Here is a 21,467-nt window from a genome sequence, read left to right as displayed (position 1 = left end):
TGGATAACGAGTTTTGTAAATAATGCTGGTGATGTGATCGAACCTAGTTCACTAATGAGTATTTGGATACCGACTTTTGCAACTAATGCTGGTGTTGTGATCTGACTTTGTTTACGAACAGTATTTGGATAATACATTTACTAACGACTATTTAGATAATGAGTTATGTGAAAAATGCTGGTTTTGTGATCAGATGTTGTTCACTAACTAGTATTTGGATAACGACTTTTGTAACTCATGCTGGAGTTTTGATCGGATGTTGTTCACTAACGAGTTGTTGGATACCGACTTTTGTAACTAATGCCAGTGTTTTGATCAGACTTTGTATTTGAGTAACACATTTACTAACGAGTATTTAGATAACAAGTTTTGTGAGTAATGCTGGAGTTGTGATTGGACCTTGTTTACTAATGAGTATTGAGATAACGAGTTTTGTGAATAATGCTGGAGTTGTGATCGGACCTAGTTCACTAATGAGTACTTGGATACCGACTTTTGTAACTAATGCCAGTGTTTTGATCGGACTTTGTATTTGAATAACAAATTTACTAACAAGTATTTCGATAACAAGTTTTGTTAGTAATGCTGGAGTTGTGATCGGACCTTGTTTACTAACGAGTATTGACATAACGAGTTTTGTGAATACTGCTGGAGTTGGGATTGGACGTTGTTCACTAAAAAGTATTTGGATAACAAGTTTTGTAAATAATAGTGGATTTGTGATCGAACCTTGTTCATTAATGAGTATTTAGATAACGACTTTTGTAACTAATTTTGGAGTTGTGATAGGACCTTGTTCACTAACACGTATTTGGATAACAAGTTTTGTAAATAATGCTGGTGTTGTGCTCTGACCTTGTTTACTAACGAGTGTTTCGGAAATCATATCGGCATATCTACAAACCTCATTCAGTATATGTACTGTATATGTATATGTATATGTATATGTATATGTATATGTATATGTATATGTATATGTACTACGAAATTGGAAATTATGCTGGTGTTTTGTGTTCGGACTTTGTTCACTAACAATTGTTTTGTACAGCACACTTTAAAAATCAAGCTGGTATTGTTTGCTAACTTGTGTTTTGGAAATCATGCATGTTGTGTTCGGACCTTATTCACGAACAAGTATTTGTATTACAAGTTTCGGAAATTGGGCCGGTGTTGTGCGCAGACTTCGTTTTCAAACAATTGTATTAGAAATCATGTTTTGTGTGCTTGGAACTTGTTAACTAATGATTGTTAGAATGTTCAGTGTTGGAAATCGTTGTTGTGCTCAGACTTTGTTCACAAACTTGTGTTTTGGAAATTATGCATGGTGTGCTCGGACTTTATTCACTAATGATTATTGGTATTTTAAGTTTTGGAACTGTGCTTGCATTTTGCTCATTAGCAAGTTTTTAGCACAGCAAACTTTAAAAATTAAGCTGGTATTTTGCTCGGACCTTGTTCACTAAGTTTTCTCATTAATTTATTTGGAAATTGTGCGCAGACCTTGTTTACGAACAAGCGTTTTGGAAATCATGCCAGTTTTGTGTGCTCAGACGTTCTTCACTATCAGTTATTTGTACATTTGAATAGTATTTGGAAGTCATCCTTGTGCTACCAGGAGAAAAATATATAAAATGTAAACATTTTTATTTTAAATGTAACCTTCCTTTGATTATAATCCCCTCAGCTATCAAGGCAGAAAGGAAAGGAAATATCCACACAAGCATGGAAAACACTCAAACAATGTAAACAAAATTATAAAATCACATTGAACACTTAACAAAATAAGCTCTTAAAATGAGGGTGCAAAAATAAGGAATATGTAAGAAATGCTTAATAAAGTGGAACTAAATAGTACAAAGTGTGAACATGTAAACATAGAGAAACTTGAGAATAACTATTTTCTGCAGGTGTAGTGCCAGGAAGTTACAGCTGTGCTCTAAACCTACACCTACTCAGTGGCCTAGTGGTTAGAGTGTCCGCCCTGAGATTGTGAGTTCAAACCCCGGCCGAGTCACACCAAAGTCTATAAAAATGGGACCCATTACCTCAGCATCAAGGGTTGGAATTGGGGGTTCAATCACCAAAAATGATTCCCGGGCGCGGCACCGCTGCTGCCCACTGCTCCCCTCACCTCCCAGGGGGTGAACAAGGGGATGGGTCAAATGCAGAGGACAGATTTCACCATACCTAGTGTGTCTGTGACAATCATTGGTACTTTAACTTAACTTTAAAGGGTGAGCGCGGTCAAGGTGGTGTGGTATTACCGGTCTTGGTGGGGATGCGTGCTTTGCATTATTATTCACATTGGTCTGACTACGGCCCCTTTGAAAAAATCCCCAAAACTGCCATACTGTCGAGGTGACTTTTCCTGTTTTATCCACAATTTTTTCATTTTCACTTTCTCTTCTCACTCCATGCAAAGAATCAACCGCGAGGCAACAAGATGGCGCAACCAAACTTAATAGTTGATACTATTACCTGATTGGCTGTTAGCGTGGCACTCCCACTGATCAGTGATCACTTCCTGCGTTGCTCGGTTACCAGAGAGCGAGTTCCTTTGTTCAACTTCCGGTTTCTTCCGATGAAGAAGACAGAAAAAATGAATGTTTTTTCCAACGCAGTTTTTATTGTTATTGATTACGTGTCGACACGATATATACTAATATCATTTTTGATCGCCACGCCTTACTAACGACTTGAATATTGAGCTTTGGAGATCATGCCAGTGTTGTGCTTGGACCTTGTGTACTAACACCTGTGTTGGAAACCCTGCTGGTGGTCTGTCCTCAGACCTTGTCAAGTAACAAGTTGGTGACCATCATGCATTGTGGTGTGGCGACATTTTGGTTGTCTGGTTGTTTATTTGATATTTTGTGTGTTTGGAAAACAAACATTTGAATGTTTAGAAACCATTGTAGTTTTTTTACAAAGTTTTTTCTTGGTTTTGATTTTGCGGTTGGACTGCGACTAATAAGCTTGTGGGTTAAACTAAACCACGCCTGCTGCTCGCCTCGCCAAACATCCAAGCATCCCTGAAACGACGTTCATGCTACCCCGTCTCACCCGACTCAGCTCCCCCTCCTCATCTTCTGCCGCCGAGGAGCAGCGGCCCCTGAGATCACCTTCCCCAAATATCGTCCTGCGGCGAGATAATGACTTTTTGAGCTCTCGCAAAGCCGCTTGGGATTCCTCCTCTGACGGGGAGGGCGAGGCGGAGGGGCAGAAGGTTCCCGATGTTAGACGCGATGACCTGGCGTCGCGTCGGGCCCCTCGCGGGCCTGCGGTGTCCCGGGTGCATCAGTTTGTGCCGTCGCCCGCCTGCAGCAGTAAAGACAGGGAGCGCTGGGAGGGCATCCGGCGCTCGTCGCAGCAAACACTCAGCAGGTTGGATCCACGCTAGAAGAATACTTTTCAGATGCACTTCTTTTCCCCTGCCTCTTCTAACAATTCCTTTTTTCCTGGCTATGATTTTTGTCAACCGGGATTGGACAGCGAGGGGGAGCAAATCCCTGACATGGTTATGCGCAAAGACTCCGCCCCTCGTCGCAGGGAGGGAGAGGAAGAGGAGGTCGCGTGGGCGACGGGAGAGGCCGAGGATGTGGGAGGCGAGGGAAAGGTTAAAGCCAGGCCCAATGTGCAGACGGACGACCTGGCTCATAGGCGGGCTCAGGCTAGGCCACGCCCTCTTCACAGGGACGGACCGGTGAGCTTGGCGTCCGCTGCCATGAGCCAAGCAGACCTGGAGAAATGGGAGAAGCTGAGGATGACTGAACCAAGGTGCCACCTCCCACACACACTCTAAACTAAGAATCAATAACGTGTGTGTGTGTGTCAGTCAGTCAGTCAAAAGTCAAAGGTCAGGTTAAGTTTTGAGCATGAGAAAGTATGCCTCAGGTATTACATAACATAATCAATGTGTTACCTTTCACTTTATAAATGTTGGAACATTTTTCCCATAGTAAACACAGTAAACCGTAGTTTATCGCTTTTAATTTTATTTTTTAGCTTTTAGTTCCCCACATTCATTATTAATCTAATATTTTCATAGCAGCTCATTAAAAAAACTCTTTACTGCCTTTTAAATATGTTTTTAATATTATGAAATCCCCCAAGACGTGAAATAACACCCACATAGTTACCTTTACACTAGTCCAGTGTTTTTCAACCACTGTGCGAGATTATCTAACTTCACCTAATTGGGTTAAAATATTTTTTGCAAACCAGTAATTATAGTCTGCAAATGATGTGTTGTTGTTGAGTGTCTGTACTGTCTAGCGCTGGGCAGAGTAACCGTGTAAAACTCTATTATATCAATAGGTGGCAGCCGGTAGCTAATTGCTTTGTAGATGTCGGGAACAGCGGGAGGCAGCGTGCAGGTAAAAAGGTATCTAATGCCTAATGCTTAAACACAAATAAACAAATGGTGAGTGCCACTAAGAAAAGGCATTAAGGCTTAGGGATGGCTATGCAGAACGAAACTAAAACTGAACTGGCTACAAAGTAAACAAAAACAGAATGCTGGACGACAGCAAAGACTTACTTGGGAGCAAAGACGGCGTCCACAAAGTACATCCGAACATGGCATGACAATCAACAATGTCCCCTCAAAGAAGGATAAAAACAACTGAAATATTCTTGATTGCTAAAACAAAGTAGATGCGGGAAATATCGCTCAAAGGAAGACATGAAACTGCTACAGGAAAATACCAAAAAAAGAGAAAAAGCCACCAAAATAGGAGCACGAGACAAGAACTAAAACACTACACACAGGAAAACAGCAATAAACTCAAAATAAGTCACGGCGTGATGTGCCAGGTGGTGACAGTACACCTACTTTGAGACAAGAGCTATAGTGATGCATGGTTTGGTTATGGTTTAAAGTCATATCCAACTATTGCGACAACGACTTTTTACTGTCAACTGAGTTTCATTTTTTAATGATTTCTGCTGGTGGTGTGCCTCCGGATTTATTCAACGCAAAAAATGTGCCTTGGCTCAAAAAAGGTTGAAAAACACTGCGCTGGTCTGATCTAATATATTGGCTGAGCCAATCAGTGGCCACGATACCGAGCAGCGCGCTCTGATTGGTTTGATCTCATCTCGGGACTAATACTACTGTAGTACTGATAGTTGTCGTTCATTTAGCCATTTTTATGCTTGGAAAAGCCTAACTTAGGCCAAAGATACGTACAGTACATGCTTGAAAAAACAATCTGCGATAGAGTGAAGCCGCAAACTTCGAAGCGAAATGTGGCGATTAAATATCTGTTCCAGGGTCAAACTGTCACCATCATGTAAGCTATTAACTCCTGCGCAAAAAAATATATATATTGGGAGGTTGGGAGACCCTGGTGATTTTATTTACTTTTTTAGCGACTGACGACGATAACCGTCTCAGTGGTTAGCAAAAAAGAGACATTTTTCGTAGCATTTAGGGGTGTCCCGATAAAACCTTTTCACTTCTGATACGATACCGTTATTGGAGCCCCAAGTTTTGCCCGATACCGACATTGATCCAATACGATATCTGCACAGGTCATGCATACTTGTATTATTTTGTAGTGTGTAATGTTAGAAAAGGCTTGATAGATTGAAATCAGTCAAAAAAGCGAATACAAACAGTGACCTATTTATTATTTACCCTCTGGAATGAAGTTATGCTCTCTTCAAGTTGAAGTGGAGTGCTAATTTTTTTTTTTTTTGCAATGCCTAGTGGTCACAATAATTCAATAAGTTAAGAACACGAGGGATAAGTTGAGTGATGCGGACATGTTTGTTACTGGATACTTCTGTTACGCTGCTGCCTTGGAGACTTTGCGTGTGTAAGTAATATGTAACTATAACCATTTGATACTTCTTTATATTGACACATGTTGTGTTTTTTTGGGGGGGGTTCAATTAAGGAAACTTATTACGTATGTCTAGCTTGTGTTCTGTTGTGTAGCTGCTAGCTCCTCATAGCCTACCATGTTTACCTTTTGTAAATGACTTGACTAAATAGAAGAACAGGCCAACCTTGGGTGTTTTTTGGAGGACGTTTAGATGTTAACTAGCTGTCTGAGTTTTTGCACAAATAGAAACGCTGCAGGACTGCTTGTACTGGACATTTTGATGCAAGACGATATCATCCGATACTTGTTTTTTTTGTTTGCTGATACAGAAGCGGTATCAATATTGGATCAGGACACCCCCTAGCTAGCATGTACGGTGACTACAAGAATGTACTAATTGGGATTAATACCTTCAGTTGTGTAAGAATACTACTTGTTTAATGGCACAGCCCTTATAAATATGAACAGAAACGCGTTAAAATACGCCCCCTGGTGGCTGCTTATTTCAAGATAAAAGCGGCTTTAAATCCTCCTTTTCACTCGCTTATTTATTCTCCTCATTATTGTCCACTTCATTGCAGTCTGACAGACACTGAAAGAGCAGGGAATGTGCCGAGCTTGTGTGTGTGTGCGCGCGTGTGTGTGTGTGTGTGTGTGTGTGTGTGTGTGTGTGTGTGTGTGTGTGTGTGTGTGTGTGTGTGTGTGTGTGTGTGTGTGTGTGTGTGTGTGTGTGAGAGAGAGAGAAAGAGAGAGAGCCACATAGAAAAAGAGGCGATTGTTGTGTGAGCTGCTGAGGCTTTTGTTTTTGTCCTCCGGGTGCTGATGTCATTAGATAGCATAGAAGAGGTTTTGTTTGCGCCGCCGGAGGACTTTTGTGCACTTAAAAAAAAAAAAGAATCACATGAAACACTTTTCTGTGGTTTTATGTTCCTCCTCGATCCAATCTGAATCACGCCCATCTTGTCATGTGTTTGGCGTTGCTCATTTCTTTTTCACTCTGTTTGCCACCGTTTGTTGTGTGTGTGTGTGTGTGTGTGTGTGTGTGTGTGTGTGTCACACTACTATCTACAGCGAGCCTAGCCCCGCCCCCGTGTGTCAGGCTTGTCTGGAGAAAACGTACACAAGTTCCCCAGGCGGACGGGGCCACAGAAAATCGGTGACCTTTGGCGGCGTGACCGAGATCGGACAGCCAGTAGGTTCGTTCGCACTGAGCGAAGGGTCGGGGTGGGAGTTGCTAAGACGACTCCTCTCCAAGGCGACGGTCGCCGTGCCGACCATTGGCCTGGGCACCCTGCTCTCAGAGCGGGAACGCAGGTACAACATGCAAACATGGCTGCTTGCATTGGTTTGCACTCAGGGAGAAGAACTTCCTACTTGTTTGTGCCATCTGCTTCTTTCATATAGACTCATTAACGTGCTCGTTAGCGGTTTTTAATTGAGGATTGCAACCTTACGCATTGTTTGCTTGTGCTTTTTGGCAGAGCTAAGGAGATACATGCATGATTCATGTATGTCCTGCTGGGAAACAACTATTGCAGTTTTTGTATATAACTACTATGGGTACACTGTGATAATATACAAAAAAAACTAATAATAAATAGGTGTAGTAAAATAATAATAATAACAACAATAATAAAATATAGTAAACCCCAGCTCCACCAAGGCAAACCGATGATAAAATTGATTGAAAAAATATTTATTAATCAAAAGTTTCAAGTATGATGATAGTAGCAATACTAATAACATGTAAACCTTTACAAAAAATAGATATACAGGTAAAAGCCAGTAAATTAGAATATTTTGAAAAACTTGATTTATTTCAGTAATTGCATTCAAAAGGTGTAACTTGTACATTATATTTATTCATTGCACACAGACTGATGCATTCAAATGTTTATTTCATTTAATTTTGATGATTTGAAGTGGCAACAAATGAAAATCCAAAATTCCGTGTGTCACAAAATTAGAATATTGTGTAAGGCTAATACAAAAAAGGGATTTTTAGAAATGTTGGCCAACTGAAAAGTATGAAAATGAAAAATATGAGCATGTACAATACTCAATACTTGGTTGGAGCTCCTTTTGCCTCAATTACTGCGTTAATGCGGCGTGGCATGGAGTCGATGAGTTTCTGGCACTGCTCAGGTGTTATGAGAGCCCAGGTTGCTCTGATAGTGGCCTTCAACTCTTCTGTGTTTTTGGGTCTGGCATTCTGCATCTTCCTTTTCACAATACCCCACAGATTTTCTATGGGGCTAAGGTCAGGGGAGTTGGCGGGCCAATTTAGAACAGAAATACCATGGTCCGTAAACCAGGCACGGGTAGATTTTGCGCTGTGTGCAGGCGCCAAGTCCTGTTGGAACTTGAAATCTCCATCTCCATAGAGCAGGTCAGCAGCAGGAAGCATGAAGTGCTCTAAAACTTACTGGTAGACGGCTGCGTTGACCCTGGATCTCAGGAAACAGAGTGGACCGACACCAGCAGATGACATGGCACCCCAAACCATCACTGATGGTGGAAACTTTACACTAGACTTCAGGCAACGTGGATCCTGTGCCTCTCCTGTCTTCCTCCAGACTCTGGGACCTCGATTTCCAAAGGAAATGCAAAATTTGCATGGTTGGGTGATGGTTTGGGGTGCCATGTCATCTGCTGGTGTCGGTCCACTCTGTTTCCTGAGATCCAGGGTCAACGCAGCCGTCTACCAGCAAGTTTTAGAGCACTTCATGCTTCCTGCTGCTGACCTGCTCTATGGAGATGGCGATTTCAAGTTCCAACAGGACTTGGCGCCTGCACACAGCGCAAAATCTACCCGTGCCTGGTTTACGGACCATGGTATTTCTGTTCTAAATTGGCCCGCCAACTCCCCTGACCTTAGCCCCATAGAAAATCTGTGGGGTATTGTGAAAAGGAAGATGCAGAATGCCAGACCCAAAAACGCAGAAGAGTTGAAGGCCACTATCAGAGCAACCTGGGCTCTCATAACACCTGAGCAGTGCCAGAAACTCATCGACTCCATGCCACGCCGCATTAACGCAGTAATTGAGGCAAAAGGAGTTCCAACCAAGTATTGAGTATTGTACATGCTCATATTTTTCATTTTCATACTTTTCAGTTGGCCAACATTTCTAAAAATCCCTTTTTTGTATTAGCCTTAAGTAATATTCTAATTTTGTGACACACAGAATTTTGGATTTTCATTTGTTGCCACTTCAAATCATCAAAATTAAATGAAATAAACATTTGAATGCATCAGTCTGTGTGCAATGAATAAATATAATGTACAAGTTACACCTTTTGAATGCAATTACTGAAATAAATCAAGTTTTTCAAAATATTCTAATTTACTGGCTTTTACCTGTATATGTGTATATATAAATATATATGTACGTTAGGTCAGGAAAAAACACAGAGGCATGTTTCTCTGCTCTTAAGGGGATGAAGAGCAGGGAAATCTGGGAAACAGGCTTGTAGGGATGAAATAGCCTCTGTGTTTTTTCCTGACCTCACGTATATTCCGCTCTACCCCGGTATTGACCACTGTTTAACGGATAAACCACAGAAACATTGACTAAATATATATGTATATATGTCTGTTTTATTTTATTTTATTTTTTTTTAATGTCTTTTTTTATTTTTATTAATGCATGAAACATAAAGGTGCCATATGTAGTAATTTTATGTCAAGTCAACATTAAATGGCCCTGATACGTCAAAAGGCATTTATAAATCATGTTCTTTTTGAATACCTTTTATATAACGGTAGTTCAGCCAGGATAAGCTCATTTAAAAATTTGATTTACAGCCTCAAAATCTTATTATTGCTTTCATTTCGATGCCCCGCCCTCTACCGTTTGACCAATTAGAAAGTCTGTGAGTGTGTCACCTCCAGGTTGCCAGTTACGCACCTCCCTCTTCATCTAGCTACTGCCACTGGTAAAGTTACTAAACATGTCAGACCTTAGTAAATCTAAAAGGCGTCGTTGCGATTCTCAACTTACTCATGACAAAGCCAGGAACAAAACAAGGATTTATATCGGGGATGCCTTTGGCGTCCGATGAATAAACTACTGCCACTGGTAAAGTTACTAAACATGTCAGGCCTTAGTAAATCTAAAAGGCGTCATTACGATTCTCAACTTATTCATGATAAAGCCAGGAACAAAACGAAGATTTGCATCAGGGATGCCTTTTAAAGATGGAGACGATTGAAGGCGGGGAAGATTTTTTTCAACTGACCCCAAACTTGATCATTTCCTCCTTGATAGGTAAGTCAGGCATTTACGTTTTCTTTTTACTTGTAATAAATGGAAATGGACATTTAGTATGTAAACTATATTGTCCAATACAGTCTATGATCTTGTCTAACAAAGCTAGTACCGTATTTTTCGGAGTATAAGTCGCACCGGAGTATAAGTCGCACCTGCCGAAAATGCATAATAAAGAAGAAAAAATATATATATAAGTTGCACTGGAGCCCTGCCAAACTATGAAAAAAAACTGCGACATATAGTCCGAAAAATACGGTATGTTTGTGCAGCCAATGGTCAATAACACATCAACATATAGAGTAGGGCTGCAACAACTAATCGATTAAATCGATTATAAAAATAGTTGGCGATTAATTTAGTCATCGATTCGTTGGATCTATGCTATGCGCATGCGCAGAGGCAATTTTTTATTTTTTATTTTTATTTGTATTTTTTATTATTATTATTTTTTTTAAACCTTTATTTATAAACTGTAACATGTACAAACAGCTGAGAAACAATAATCAAAATAAGTGTGGTGCCAGTATGCTGTTTTTTTTTCCAATTAAATACTGGAAAGGATAGAAATGTAGTTTGTCTCTTTTATCCGATTATTAATCGATTAATCGAAGTAATAATCGACAGATTAATCGATTATCAAATTAATCGTTAGTTGCAGCCCTAATACAGGGTGGTAATATATGCCCGTTAGCCTGTATGTTGATGTGTCATCCAACATATGTGGATATGGGTAGTGTCAGTCCCTATTTCCTTCTCAATATGCCGATACGCTGAGGAAATGTGTTCCAACATTAGCACGGCTAATTGCGATTTCTGATACATATGGGGTGGTATTTGCTTGGCACAATATAATGCATTATATGTCATGATTTTCTACTTTGTGTATTGACATGGTAGTAGGCTATATGATTTATGCGTAACGTATTTTTTGCATAACGTGGGTTGGCTCATAGAATACAACATGAAGTTATGCTGAAGGACTATGCGATATATAATATACTATTGTATATTATAGCTCGGTTGGTAGAGCGGCCGTGCCAGCAACTTGAGGGTTCCAGGTTCGATCCCCGCTTCCGCCATCCTAGTCACTGCCGTAGTGTCCTTGGGCAAGACATTTTACCCACCTGCTCCCAGTGCCACCCACACTGGTGTAAATGTAACTTAGATATTGGGTTTCACTATGTAAAGCGCTTTGAGTCACTGGAGAAAAGCGCTATATCAATATAATTCACTTCACTATAATTAGTTCGAGTGGTCCGTGCGGTCAAACTAGACATTTTAGCAGGGTAATGCCAACAATCAGTCCAGACTCCTGACGAAAATATTGCTGCGTAACTTTACACATACATTTGACTAATGGACATCAGTAAAATGTGGCATAATTTACTTAGTAAACCATCTAGCAAGAAGCATAAACAAGAGAAACCAGCAGTGTAGGACTCGTCCATTGCCTTTGGAAGTTCCCTGGAGTTGAATTCGGATTCGGCTGAGTATCTGGCAACCTCAGTCATGGAGAGTGGGAGGGGACTACAGAATTTTGACCGCGACTGCAGTACCATTTCTGGCCACATTGCTACATATGTGGCCAGAAAAACATGACGTTTTGCACTTGTTCTGTTTTTTTGTGTGTTTTTTTGTTTGTTTTCATTATATTTGGATGTAATTGTTGGTTTATATGATATCCATTAAGTAAGACTACGTATTATGTTGAAGGGGGCAGGAAAATATACGATTTTTCTTCATCCTGCTCCTTTTCAGGCATTGGTGTGTAAATGTATAATTGAATAATTGAGGTATAATTGTCTCTCGATCAAAGATGCACATCAATGAAGGAGATAAATAAAAATGAAATGAAATATGGCACCTTTAACGACAAACACAATTCTGGCAGTTATTGGCGGAGATGGAATTTACTCAAGTTATGTATTTTATTATTATTACTGTATTTATAGGGGGGGGGGGGGGGGGGGGGGGGGGTTACCCACATATGCGGTCCTCTCCAAGGTTTCTCATAGTCATTCACATCGACGTCCCACTGGGGTGAGTTTTTCCTTGCCCTTATGTGGGCTCTGTACTGAGGATGTCGTTGTGGCTTGTGCAGCCCTTTGAGACACTTGTGATTTAGGGCTATATAAATAAACATTGATTGATTGATTGATTGATATATTCTATATTATTGCATTTAGTATGCCACATACATCTATGCGGGTGTTCAAAATTATTATTATTTTTAATATAATTATTATATTTCAAACTTATGGTTACTTTCAATTTTATTGTTGGTTGTCCTTTGTTGAAGTGTGGCTTAATTTGGTCAATTCTATTTAACTATTTATTATCTTAAAGAAAATTCCATCTCTATCAAAACCTGCCAGAATTGTTTTCATGCAATAATAAAATATTAAATAATAAAGAAAAATGAAAGAAAAATCTACACCTTTGTCTGGATCTACACCAAAATTAACTAGCACCACATCTTTCTTTACATTCTTGCAAGCAGAAAAGGGCAAATAAAAACAAGAGCTGGGGTAATAATGACAAATCTAATAATAATAATAAATTACTTAAATTCAAAAAGTTAGCATGCTAAAATGCTAATAATTAGTATGTATGAAGTAACAGAATATTTGACTCTGAGGAGACTACCTGCAAAAATAAATAAAAAGCTAACGTGTGTTAGTGTCTCAAGTAAAGAAATAGTATCTTTGAATGCTATACAAAGCTTACTGTTCTTTAGTTTGTAAACTGGAAAGTTCCCGGTTCACCAAACCACATTTATTTAGTAATGCGATCACTACAATTGACAGCACAGCTCGTAAAATGAGAATTTGATGGAGGTGTTTATTGTTGTCAGCATACATTTACACACATATGCAAAAACATCCATAGCCTGTGATTACATTTCTCATGCATGCAGATTTTTATTCTGTGTCATCGGTTGCAATATTTCATCGTTATGCCTAATTGGAAATACAAACAATGCAAACTTGTTGATTTGGACTCCATTTGAAAATCAATATAATAGAGTCATGATTATTATTAGCCATACTGCATATTTGATGACCTACTAATTAGTTGCGGCAGAATCTCCTGCAAATTTTAATTTTGGATTTCTGGACTGTTAGAATGAAGCCAGCAGTTGTGTTTTTCTTATCCATAAGAGCAACGAGCTGTAACACACAAATAACACACATTATTATTATTATTATTATTATTATTATCATCAGTAAATAATTGTTCAAGTATGGAAGATGTTTTTAAAGTTACCTTGTTTAAAACTGCAACCACTTCTGTGTCATTCAACGTATAAGAGGACTTGACTCTCGTCTCGATTATGGCCAAAACTGTGAATAACAATTATGGAAATATGACCATATTTTGACACAATAGGAAGTTGCTAACATAAAATATACTTACTGCCCTCTGATGGAACATGTGGCGGCGTCACAGTGGCTGACATACAGTGAAAGGATATATTTAACACACAGTACATCGAGCTAAAATTGACATTGCATTTCCTAAGAAAGATAAAGATTTGACCGTATTTAAAACACAAAAGTAAGTAAACAGAAAACAGGCTTACCATATTTTTCGGCCTATAGGGCGCACTTGAAAATACTTTCATTTTCTCAAAAATCAATAGTGACCTTATTATCTGGTTATTATTATTATCTGGTTATTATTATTATCTGACCTTATGGTCCGAAAAATGTGGTACCGGTACTTGATGGAATAGGTGGAGATGTCACAGTGGCTGACATACAGGGAAAGGATATATTTAATGCACGGTACATCAAGCTAAAATGTACATTGCATTTTATAATAAATATGAAAATGTCACCATATTTTGACACAAAAGGAAATTAACAGAAAATATACCCACCATATTTTTCGGACTCTAAGGCGCTCTTTAAAATACTTTAATTTTCACAAATATCAACAGTGGCCTTATAATCTGGTGCACCTTATGTATGAAAATATACCCGAATAGACACATTCATCGACAGTGCGCCTTATAATCTGTTGCGCCTTATGAGCTGAAAAAAATGTGATGCGTCACATACAGGGAAATTATGTATTTTAATACACAGTACATCAAGCTAAAATTTACATTAAGTTTTTTGTAAATATGAAAATGTGACCATATTTTGACACAAAAGGAAATTAACAGAAAATATACCCACCATATTTTTCGGACTCTAAGGCGCCTTTTAAAATACTTTCATTTTGACAAAAATCAACAGTGGCCTTATAATCTGGTGCGCCTTATGTATGAAAATAAACTCGACTAGACCCTTTATGGTCCGAAAAATGCGGTACTTAATGGAAAAGGTGGAGATGTCACAGTGGCTGACATACAGGGAAAGGATATATTTAATGCACAGTACATCAAGCTAAAATGTACATAGCATTTTATTATAAATATGAAAATGTGACCATATTTTGACACAAAAGGAAGTTAACAATAAATATACCTACCATATTTTTCGGACTCTAAGGCGCACTTTAAAATACTTTCATTTTCACAAAAATCAACAGTGGCCTTATAATCTGGTGCGCCTTATGTATGAAAATATACCCGAATAGACAAATTCATCGACAGTGCGCCTTATAATCTGTTGCGCCTTATGATCTGAAAAATGTGATGAGTCACATACAGGGAAATTATGTATTTAATACACAGTACATCAAGCTAAAATGTACATAGCATTTTATTATAAATATGGAAATGCCACCATATTTTGACACAAAAGGAAGTTAACAGAAAATATACCTACCATATTTTTCGGACGCTAAGGCGCACTTATAAAATACTTTTATTTTCACAAAAATCAACAGTTGCCTTATAATCTGGTGCACCTTATGTATGAAAATAAACCCAAAAGACCCATTCATCGATAGCGCACCTTACAATCCGGTGCGCCTTATGGTCCGAAAAATGCAGTACTTAATGGAAAAGGTGGAGATGTCACAGTTGCTGACATACAGGGAAAGGATATATTTAATGCACAGTATATCAAGCTAAAATTTACATAGCATTATGTGATAAATATGAAAATGTGACCATATTTTGACACAAAAGGAAATTAACAGAAAATATACCCACTATATTTTTCGGACTCTAAAGCTCACTTTAAAATACCATGATTTTCACAAAAATCAACAGTGGCCTTATAATCTGGTGCGCCTTATGTATGAAAATAACCCCGAATAGACCCATTCATCAACAGTGTTCCTTATTATCTGTTGCGCCTTATGATCTGAAAAATGTGATGAGCCACATACAGGGAAATTATGTATTTAATACACAGTACATCAAGCTAAAATGTACATAGAATTTGTTGTAAATATGAAAATGTGACCATATTTTGACACAAAAAGAAGTTAACAGAAAATATACCTACCATATTTTTCGGACTCTAAGGCGCACTTTAAAATACCTTTAATTTTTTCACAAAAATCAACAGTGGCCTTATAATCTGGTGCGCCTTATGTATGAAAATAAACCCAAAAGGGCCATTCATCAACAGTGCGCTTTACAATCTGTTGCGCCTTATGATCTGAAAAATGTGATGAGTCACATACAGGGAAATTATGTATTTAATACACAGTACATCAAGCTAAAATTTACATTGTATTTCATAACAAATACGAAAACTTGACCATATTTTAACACAATAGAGAGTTAACAGAAAATATGCTTACTTCCATTGGGTGGTAAAGGTGGAAACATCACAATGGCTGACAGAATGAAAGGATATATTTAATGCACAGTAAATCAAGCTAAAATTTATATTGCATTTCATAAGAAATATAAAAAAAATTGACCATATTTTGACACAAAAGGAAGTTACAGAACATATACTTACCGTATTTATCGGACTATAAGGCGCACTTAAAATCCTTTTCATTTTCTCAAAAATCGACAGTATGCCTTATAATACAGTGCACCTTATGGTCCGAAAAATGCAGTACTTGATGGAAAAGGTGGAGATGTCACAGTGGCTGACATACAGTGTAAGGATATATTCAATGCACAGTACATCAAGCTAAAATTGACATTGCATTTCATAAGAAACATGAACATTTTACGCTATTTTGGCACAAAAGTTTACAGAAAATACACCGTAAATTTCCTACACTTTGAAGCCTGCGACTTGTAAGACGAAGCGGCTTATTTGTTGATTTTTCTTTGCTTCGGCTATAATAACATATAATTTAATTTAAAAATACTTATTGTTCGTGCTTAAGTTTGCTCACTGCAGGTCCTTCCATTTACCTTTTTTTTTTTTTTTTAACAGAAGTGTCGTTCAGTGTTTTAGCTGTCCATAGCTTTCCTACACGTATGGATTATTCATTCATCACTCCCAGCAATGTTTTAAAGTTTTACAATATAACTACAACTATTTCTAGTCACTAAACCGTCCCATGTGTAATGTCTATAAGAGTGTCTTCACGCATATTTGTACATGCTATCGTAATGTAATGACGCTAGCGTCGTTTGCATTTGCTACTATGCTAACACGTTTACCAGTCTTCGCGTTAGTATTATTAATTTACAATGGCATTCTTTTTGTATTGTTTTAGTTTCACAAATTCCTCAAAACGTTCACCAAAAATGTCACGGTGGAGTTATTGAGTCTGTTTAGCTGATTGAAGATCTAGCTTCCGCAGCTAGTGGGTCCATGACGATGACTTCTGTTTTGTTTTAATCAGCCGTTTTACTGCCGTGTTACAGGCACTGTTTGGAAACAATTAAGGTATGTAAATAAACATTTACTGTGTAAATAACTAATTTCGCAACTTATATATCTGCGGCTTATAGTCCGGTGCAGCTAATATATGGAAAAAAAATGTTTCTTCCAAAATTTTGTCGGTGCTGTTTCATATCACCGTGCCCTCTATAGTCTGGAACATATGGTACTTACTTTCTGTTGATGCAACAGTTGTAGGCGGCACAGTGGCTGACAGGGGAAAGGATATATTTATTGCAGATTACATCAAGCTAACATTGCATTTCATACCATGTTGTTGTTACAAAAGAATGCAAATGGCAGTGTAGGCCAGGAATCGCCCTCAATGTAGAAATGTTGAACATTTTACTCACTCGTCCCAGCGGTCTTTGCCGTACATGAGGTCAAAGCCGCAGCAAACAGGAGCGCCAGCAGCATGTTGGACAAAAAGTGTCAAATCTGCAGTGGGAAAAGTCTTCTGCTCTCATGCAGCTTTTCTACGGATGTGTGCTCGCTACCAGGAAGGTAAACTTCACTTATGTACAAGGTGTGTATTGTGTTGGCTGAAGCCTGTCCTTAGTCCTCAGTGCATATTAGGTTACCAAGCAACAATAGGGCTGGATTTTTTATGGAAAAATATTGCCACTTTGTTCCTGTTTTTGTAGAAAGCAATGCCTAATTGATACACATGATCAAACGATACTAAACAAATAATAACTCACAGAAAGACAAGTATTGAAAAGTTGGAATTGACTAATGCGCAAATATGGTTGAGGAAAATATACTTTTTAATATCGGAATATATATTTTAGAATATCAATCAGTAGTTCAGTTATGTGAAATCTCCTACAGTTGCAAAACAAACAATACTGTCGTGTATAAAGAGAGTATGGCCAACTCGGTTTCAGGGCGATCTCCTCAATGATTCGTCAAAAGCACCGGTGTCAAACTCGAGGCCCGGAGGCAAAATCTGGCCCGCCACATTATTTTATGTGGCCCGCGAAAGCTTGGAAATAATATGCGTTAATAAAGTGCTTAATCTTTTCTTACTGAAAATATTTGTTCTTTCCCTTTTGGCATTAAAAACAATGTACTGCATGCAATTGCATATCTTTTAAAATTCAATATTATCAAAATCAAAATATTATATTTTGAAATATATTTTTTGTTAAAATAAAGCTAAATACTGTACTTAAATATCTGCACAACGTTTTATTTGAACAAATTATCAATCTGTAAAATTGAAATTAGATTTTACGGTTAAATTCCACCAACTGAGTTTTTTACCGTAAAATCAATCAATCACTTTTTTTTTTCCCATATACAGTAAGACACTAAAACATAAAAAAAAACAGCAACCAAAAAACATTAAAAACAACATGATTTTACGGTAAAAACAAACAAACTGGCAGCTCTGTTGCTTGAATTTTAACGCTAAAAACAGTGGTATTGTTTTTCCATCCCATTCCATTTATTCAATTTTTTTATATGCTGTAAAAAAAAAACACTGCTTTTACTGTAAAATTCTGGTGACTGAGCTGCCAGTTTTTAAAGTAAAATGTAAAAATTATTTTTGCTGCTTATGTAAAAAAATATATAGTTAATGTATTATATATATATATATATATATATATATATATATATATATATATATATATATACACATGTATATTCATATATTACTCATTGTTAAATGCGACCCTAACTGCGATGTGGCCCTCAATAAAAACGAGTTTGACACCCCTGGTCAAAAGGAACTCACGTGACTACAGGGCGCCATGACTGCTACCGACTTTGAGCTGATGCTATGTGTTTGCGGCGCTTCCTCGTTAGTTTTTCGACGTGTAAAAATGCCCTGTTGTGCGGCATGGGGCTGCTCCTCCCGCGTGAAATAGACGGACATTGAAAGAGTAAAAGAAACCACATTTTTGTTGTGATAATAGATGAGAAAATGAACTGGGAATCTCGTAAAAAAATATACAACAAAGTGGGAAGAAATATGTCAATACCAGTCACGTGTGGTGAGGTTGATGGCTGGTGAGGCACTGACTTCATCACAGTCAGATTTACAAACATATGAACCCTAAAGAGTATCTTATTCACCATTTGATTGGCAGCAGTTAACGGGTTGTGTTTAAAAGCTCATACCAGCATCAAGGGTTGGAATTGGGGGTTAAATCACCAAAAATGATTCCCGGGTGCGGCGCCGCTGCTGCCCACTGCTCCCCTACTTCCCAGGGGGTGAACAAGGGGATGGGTCAAATGCAGACGACAAATGTCACCACACCTAGTGTGTGTGTGACAATCATTGCTACTTTAACTTAACTTTAACTTTACACATACAAACTGTAGCACACAAAAAAGCACATTTAATTAAAAAAAACGTTATTATGGTCTTACCTTTACTTATAAATGAAGTCCACAACTAAAGCCCTCACTTAAACTTTCCACGTGCAAGATTGAATCTATTTAAAAAAGTGTAACCGAGGGTTTATAAATGTCGCCTATACTGTATGAAACTACAAAATAACAAACACGGAGGCTCCAGTTTACACGAGGACCACTTTATTTACCTTCTTTCAAAAACCTCCGCTCCACTCCAACGTGTCGTCACTTCCGCTCTTAGCGCCTTCAAAATAAGAGCTCAAGGCATAGGGACGGCATGGCGCAGTGGGAGAGTGGCCGTGCGCAACCCGAGGGTCCCTGGTTCAATCCCCACCTAGTACCAACCTCGTCATGTCCGTTGTGTCCTGAGCAAGACACTTTACCCTTGCTCCTGATGGGTGCTGGTTAGCGCCTTGCATGGCAGCTCCCTCCATCAGTGTGTGAATGTGTGTGTGAATGGGTAAATGTGGAAGTAGTGTCAAAGCGCTTTGAGTACCTTGAAGGTAGAAAAGCGCTATACAAGTACAACCCATTTATCATTTATTATTATATACTGTATAACAGCGCATAACAGTAAGTTAATATCACAAAGAGAAAAGCCCATGAAAATAGGTTACAAAAGTTATTTGATAAGAAGCCAAAAAGTGCAAAAACAATAATGTTCATGTTGGAGGAGTTGGGAATTAGATACACCTGCAGTCTGCAGGTGTACCTAATGTTGTGGCCATGCAGTCATTCACAACTCCTCCAACACGAACATTATTGTTTTTGCACTTTTTGGCTTCTTATGAAATAACTTTTTTAAATAGATTCAATCTTGCACGTGGAAAGTTTAAGTGTGGGCTTTAGTTGATATAACAATTCTACGGCGGGGGTGCAGGAGGCGGGGCTACTGGAGCCTCAGCCAGTGTGTCTTTTGCAGCCGTGCTGATCGCTCAGCACAAGAAATACGTTACACACATACAGTTGTTGACAAAATACACTGTACATTATATACCTCAGCTAACTAAACTATGGAAATGTATAATATAGTTTATATAGCAATACGGTCTCACTGCACAGCAGGCCAGCAGTTAGCCGAGTCCGGAATCCATGTTGCGGCACTGAGTGACGTGCCTCAACTGGCTGCTGATCACCGCACCGTCTCTTCTCAGTAATTTGAACGGCAAATGTGAAAATTCAGCGATTTTGAATAAAAATAATCTAAAACTGGTGAAGTTAAATGGAAAATAACTCTATAGTGTAATCACTGGATACATATAACAATTTAATTAATTGTTTTTCTTTTTACATTTTTTTTCTTTCCATGATGGCAGGTGAGGCCCCGCCTCACCTGCCTCTAGTGACTGCACGTCACTGGTCAATACCCAATAAAGCCAAATATGTTGTGGACCAAAACTCACTCCATATTCTCTACTGCTTGCCAGTGTTATCATATCTGAGTTATTGTGCAGAAATATGGGGAAATAAGTACAAAATACACTTATTCACTCAGCATGTTACAAGAAAGAAAGATCAGTTAGAGAGATACATAATGAGTGATACATACAGAGATTACAAATACATTGGAGGCAAACAGCACGGTTGACATACAGTCGCGGTCAAAAGTTTCCATACACTTGTAAGGAACATAATGTCATGGCTGTCTTGAGTTTCCAATCATTTCTACAACTCTTATTTTTTTGTGATAGAGTGATTGGAGCACATACTTGTTGGTCACAAAAAGCATTCATGAAGTTTGGTTCTTTTATGAATTTATTATGGGTCTACTGAAAATGTGACCAAATCTGCTGGGTCAAAAGTATACATACAACAATGTTAATATTTGCTTACATGTCCCTTGGCAAGTTTCACTGCAATAAGGCACTTTTGGTAGCCATTCACAAGCTTCTGGCAAGCTTCTGGTTGAAATTTTGACCACTTCTCTTGACAAAATTGGTGCAGTTTAGCTAAATTTGTTGGTTTTCTGACATGGACTTGTTTCTTCAGCATTGTCCACATGTTTAAGTCAGGACTTTGGGAAGGCCATTCTAAAACCTTAATTCTAGCCTGATTTAGCCATTCCTTTACCACTTTTGACATGTGTTTGGGGTCATTGTCCTGTTGGAACACCCAACTGCGCCCAAGACCCAACATCCGGGCTGATGACTTTAGGTTGTCCTGAAGAATTTGGAGGTAATCCTACTTTTTCATCGTCCCATTTACTCTTTGTAAAGCACCAGTTCCATTGGCAGCAAAACAGGCCC

The 21,467-nt window shown here is 38.4% G+C and overlaps 1 protein-coding gene across 6 annotated transcripts in view; it reads left to right on the top strand.

Moving 5' to 3' along the window:
- Window positions 1-21,467, top strand: part of limch1a (LIM and calponin homology domains 1a) — a 99,619-nt gene that overhangs the window by 44,897 nt on the left and 33,255 nt on the right. Inside the window, exons 1-3 of one of the 6 annotated variants that reach the window (XM_061984051.2) lie at window positions 2,433-3,384; window positions 3,493-3,777; window positions 6,903-7,145. The exons of 4 other annotated variants lie outside the window; for them this stretch is intronic. In XM_061984051.2, the coding sequence (XP_061840035.1) occupies window positions 3,047-3,384; window positions 3,493-3,777; window positions 6,903-7,145 (866 nt within the window). In that variant the 5' untranslated portion in view covers window positions 2,433-3,046. Of the gene's footprint in view, window positions 1-2,432; window positions 3,385-3,492; window positions 3,778-6,902; window positions 7,146-21,467 lie in introns of those variants that run through there. One more of the 6 variants, XM_061984053.2, reaches the window with a different exon arrangement.

This window comes from Nerophis lumbriciformis, linkage group LG25, assembly GCF_033978685.3.
Source record: "Nerophis lumbriciformis linkage group LG25, RoL_Nlum_v2.1, whole genome shotgun sequence".
In the NCBI taxonomy this organism is placed as follows: Eukaryota; Metazoa; Chordata; class Actinopteri; order Syngnathiformes; family Syngnathidae; genus Nerophis; species Nerophis lumbriciformis.
Note: the sequence above shows the minus strand (reverse complement) of the source record. Positions and strands in the feature narration are given on the sequence as shown.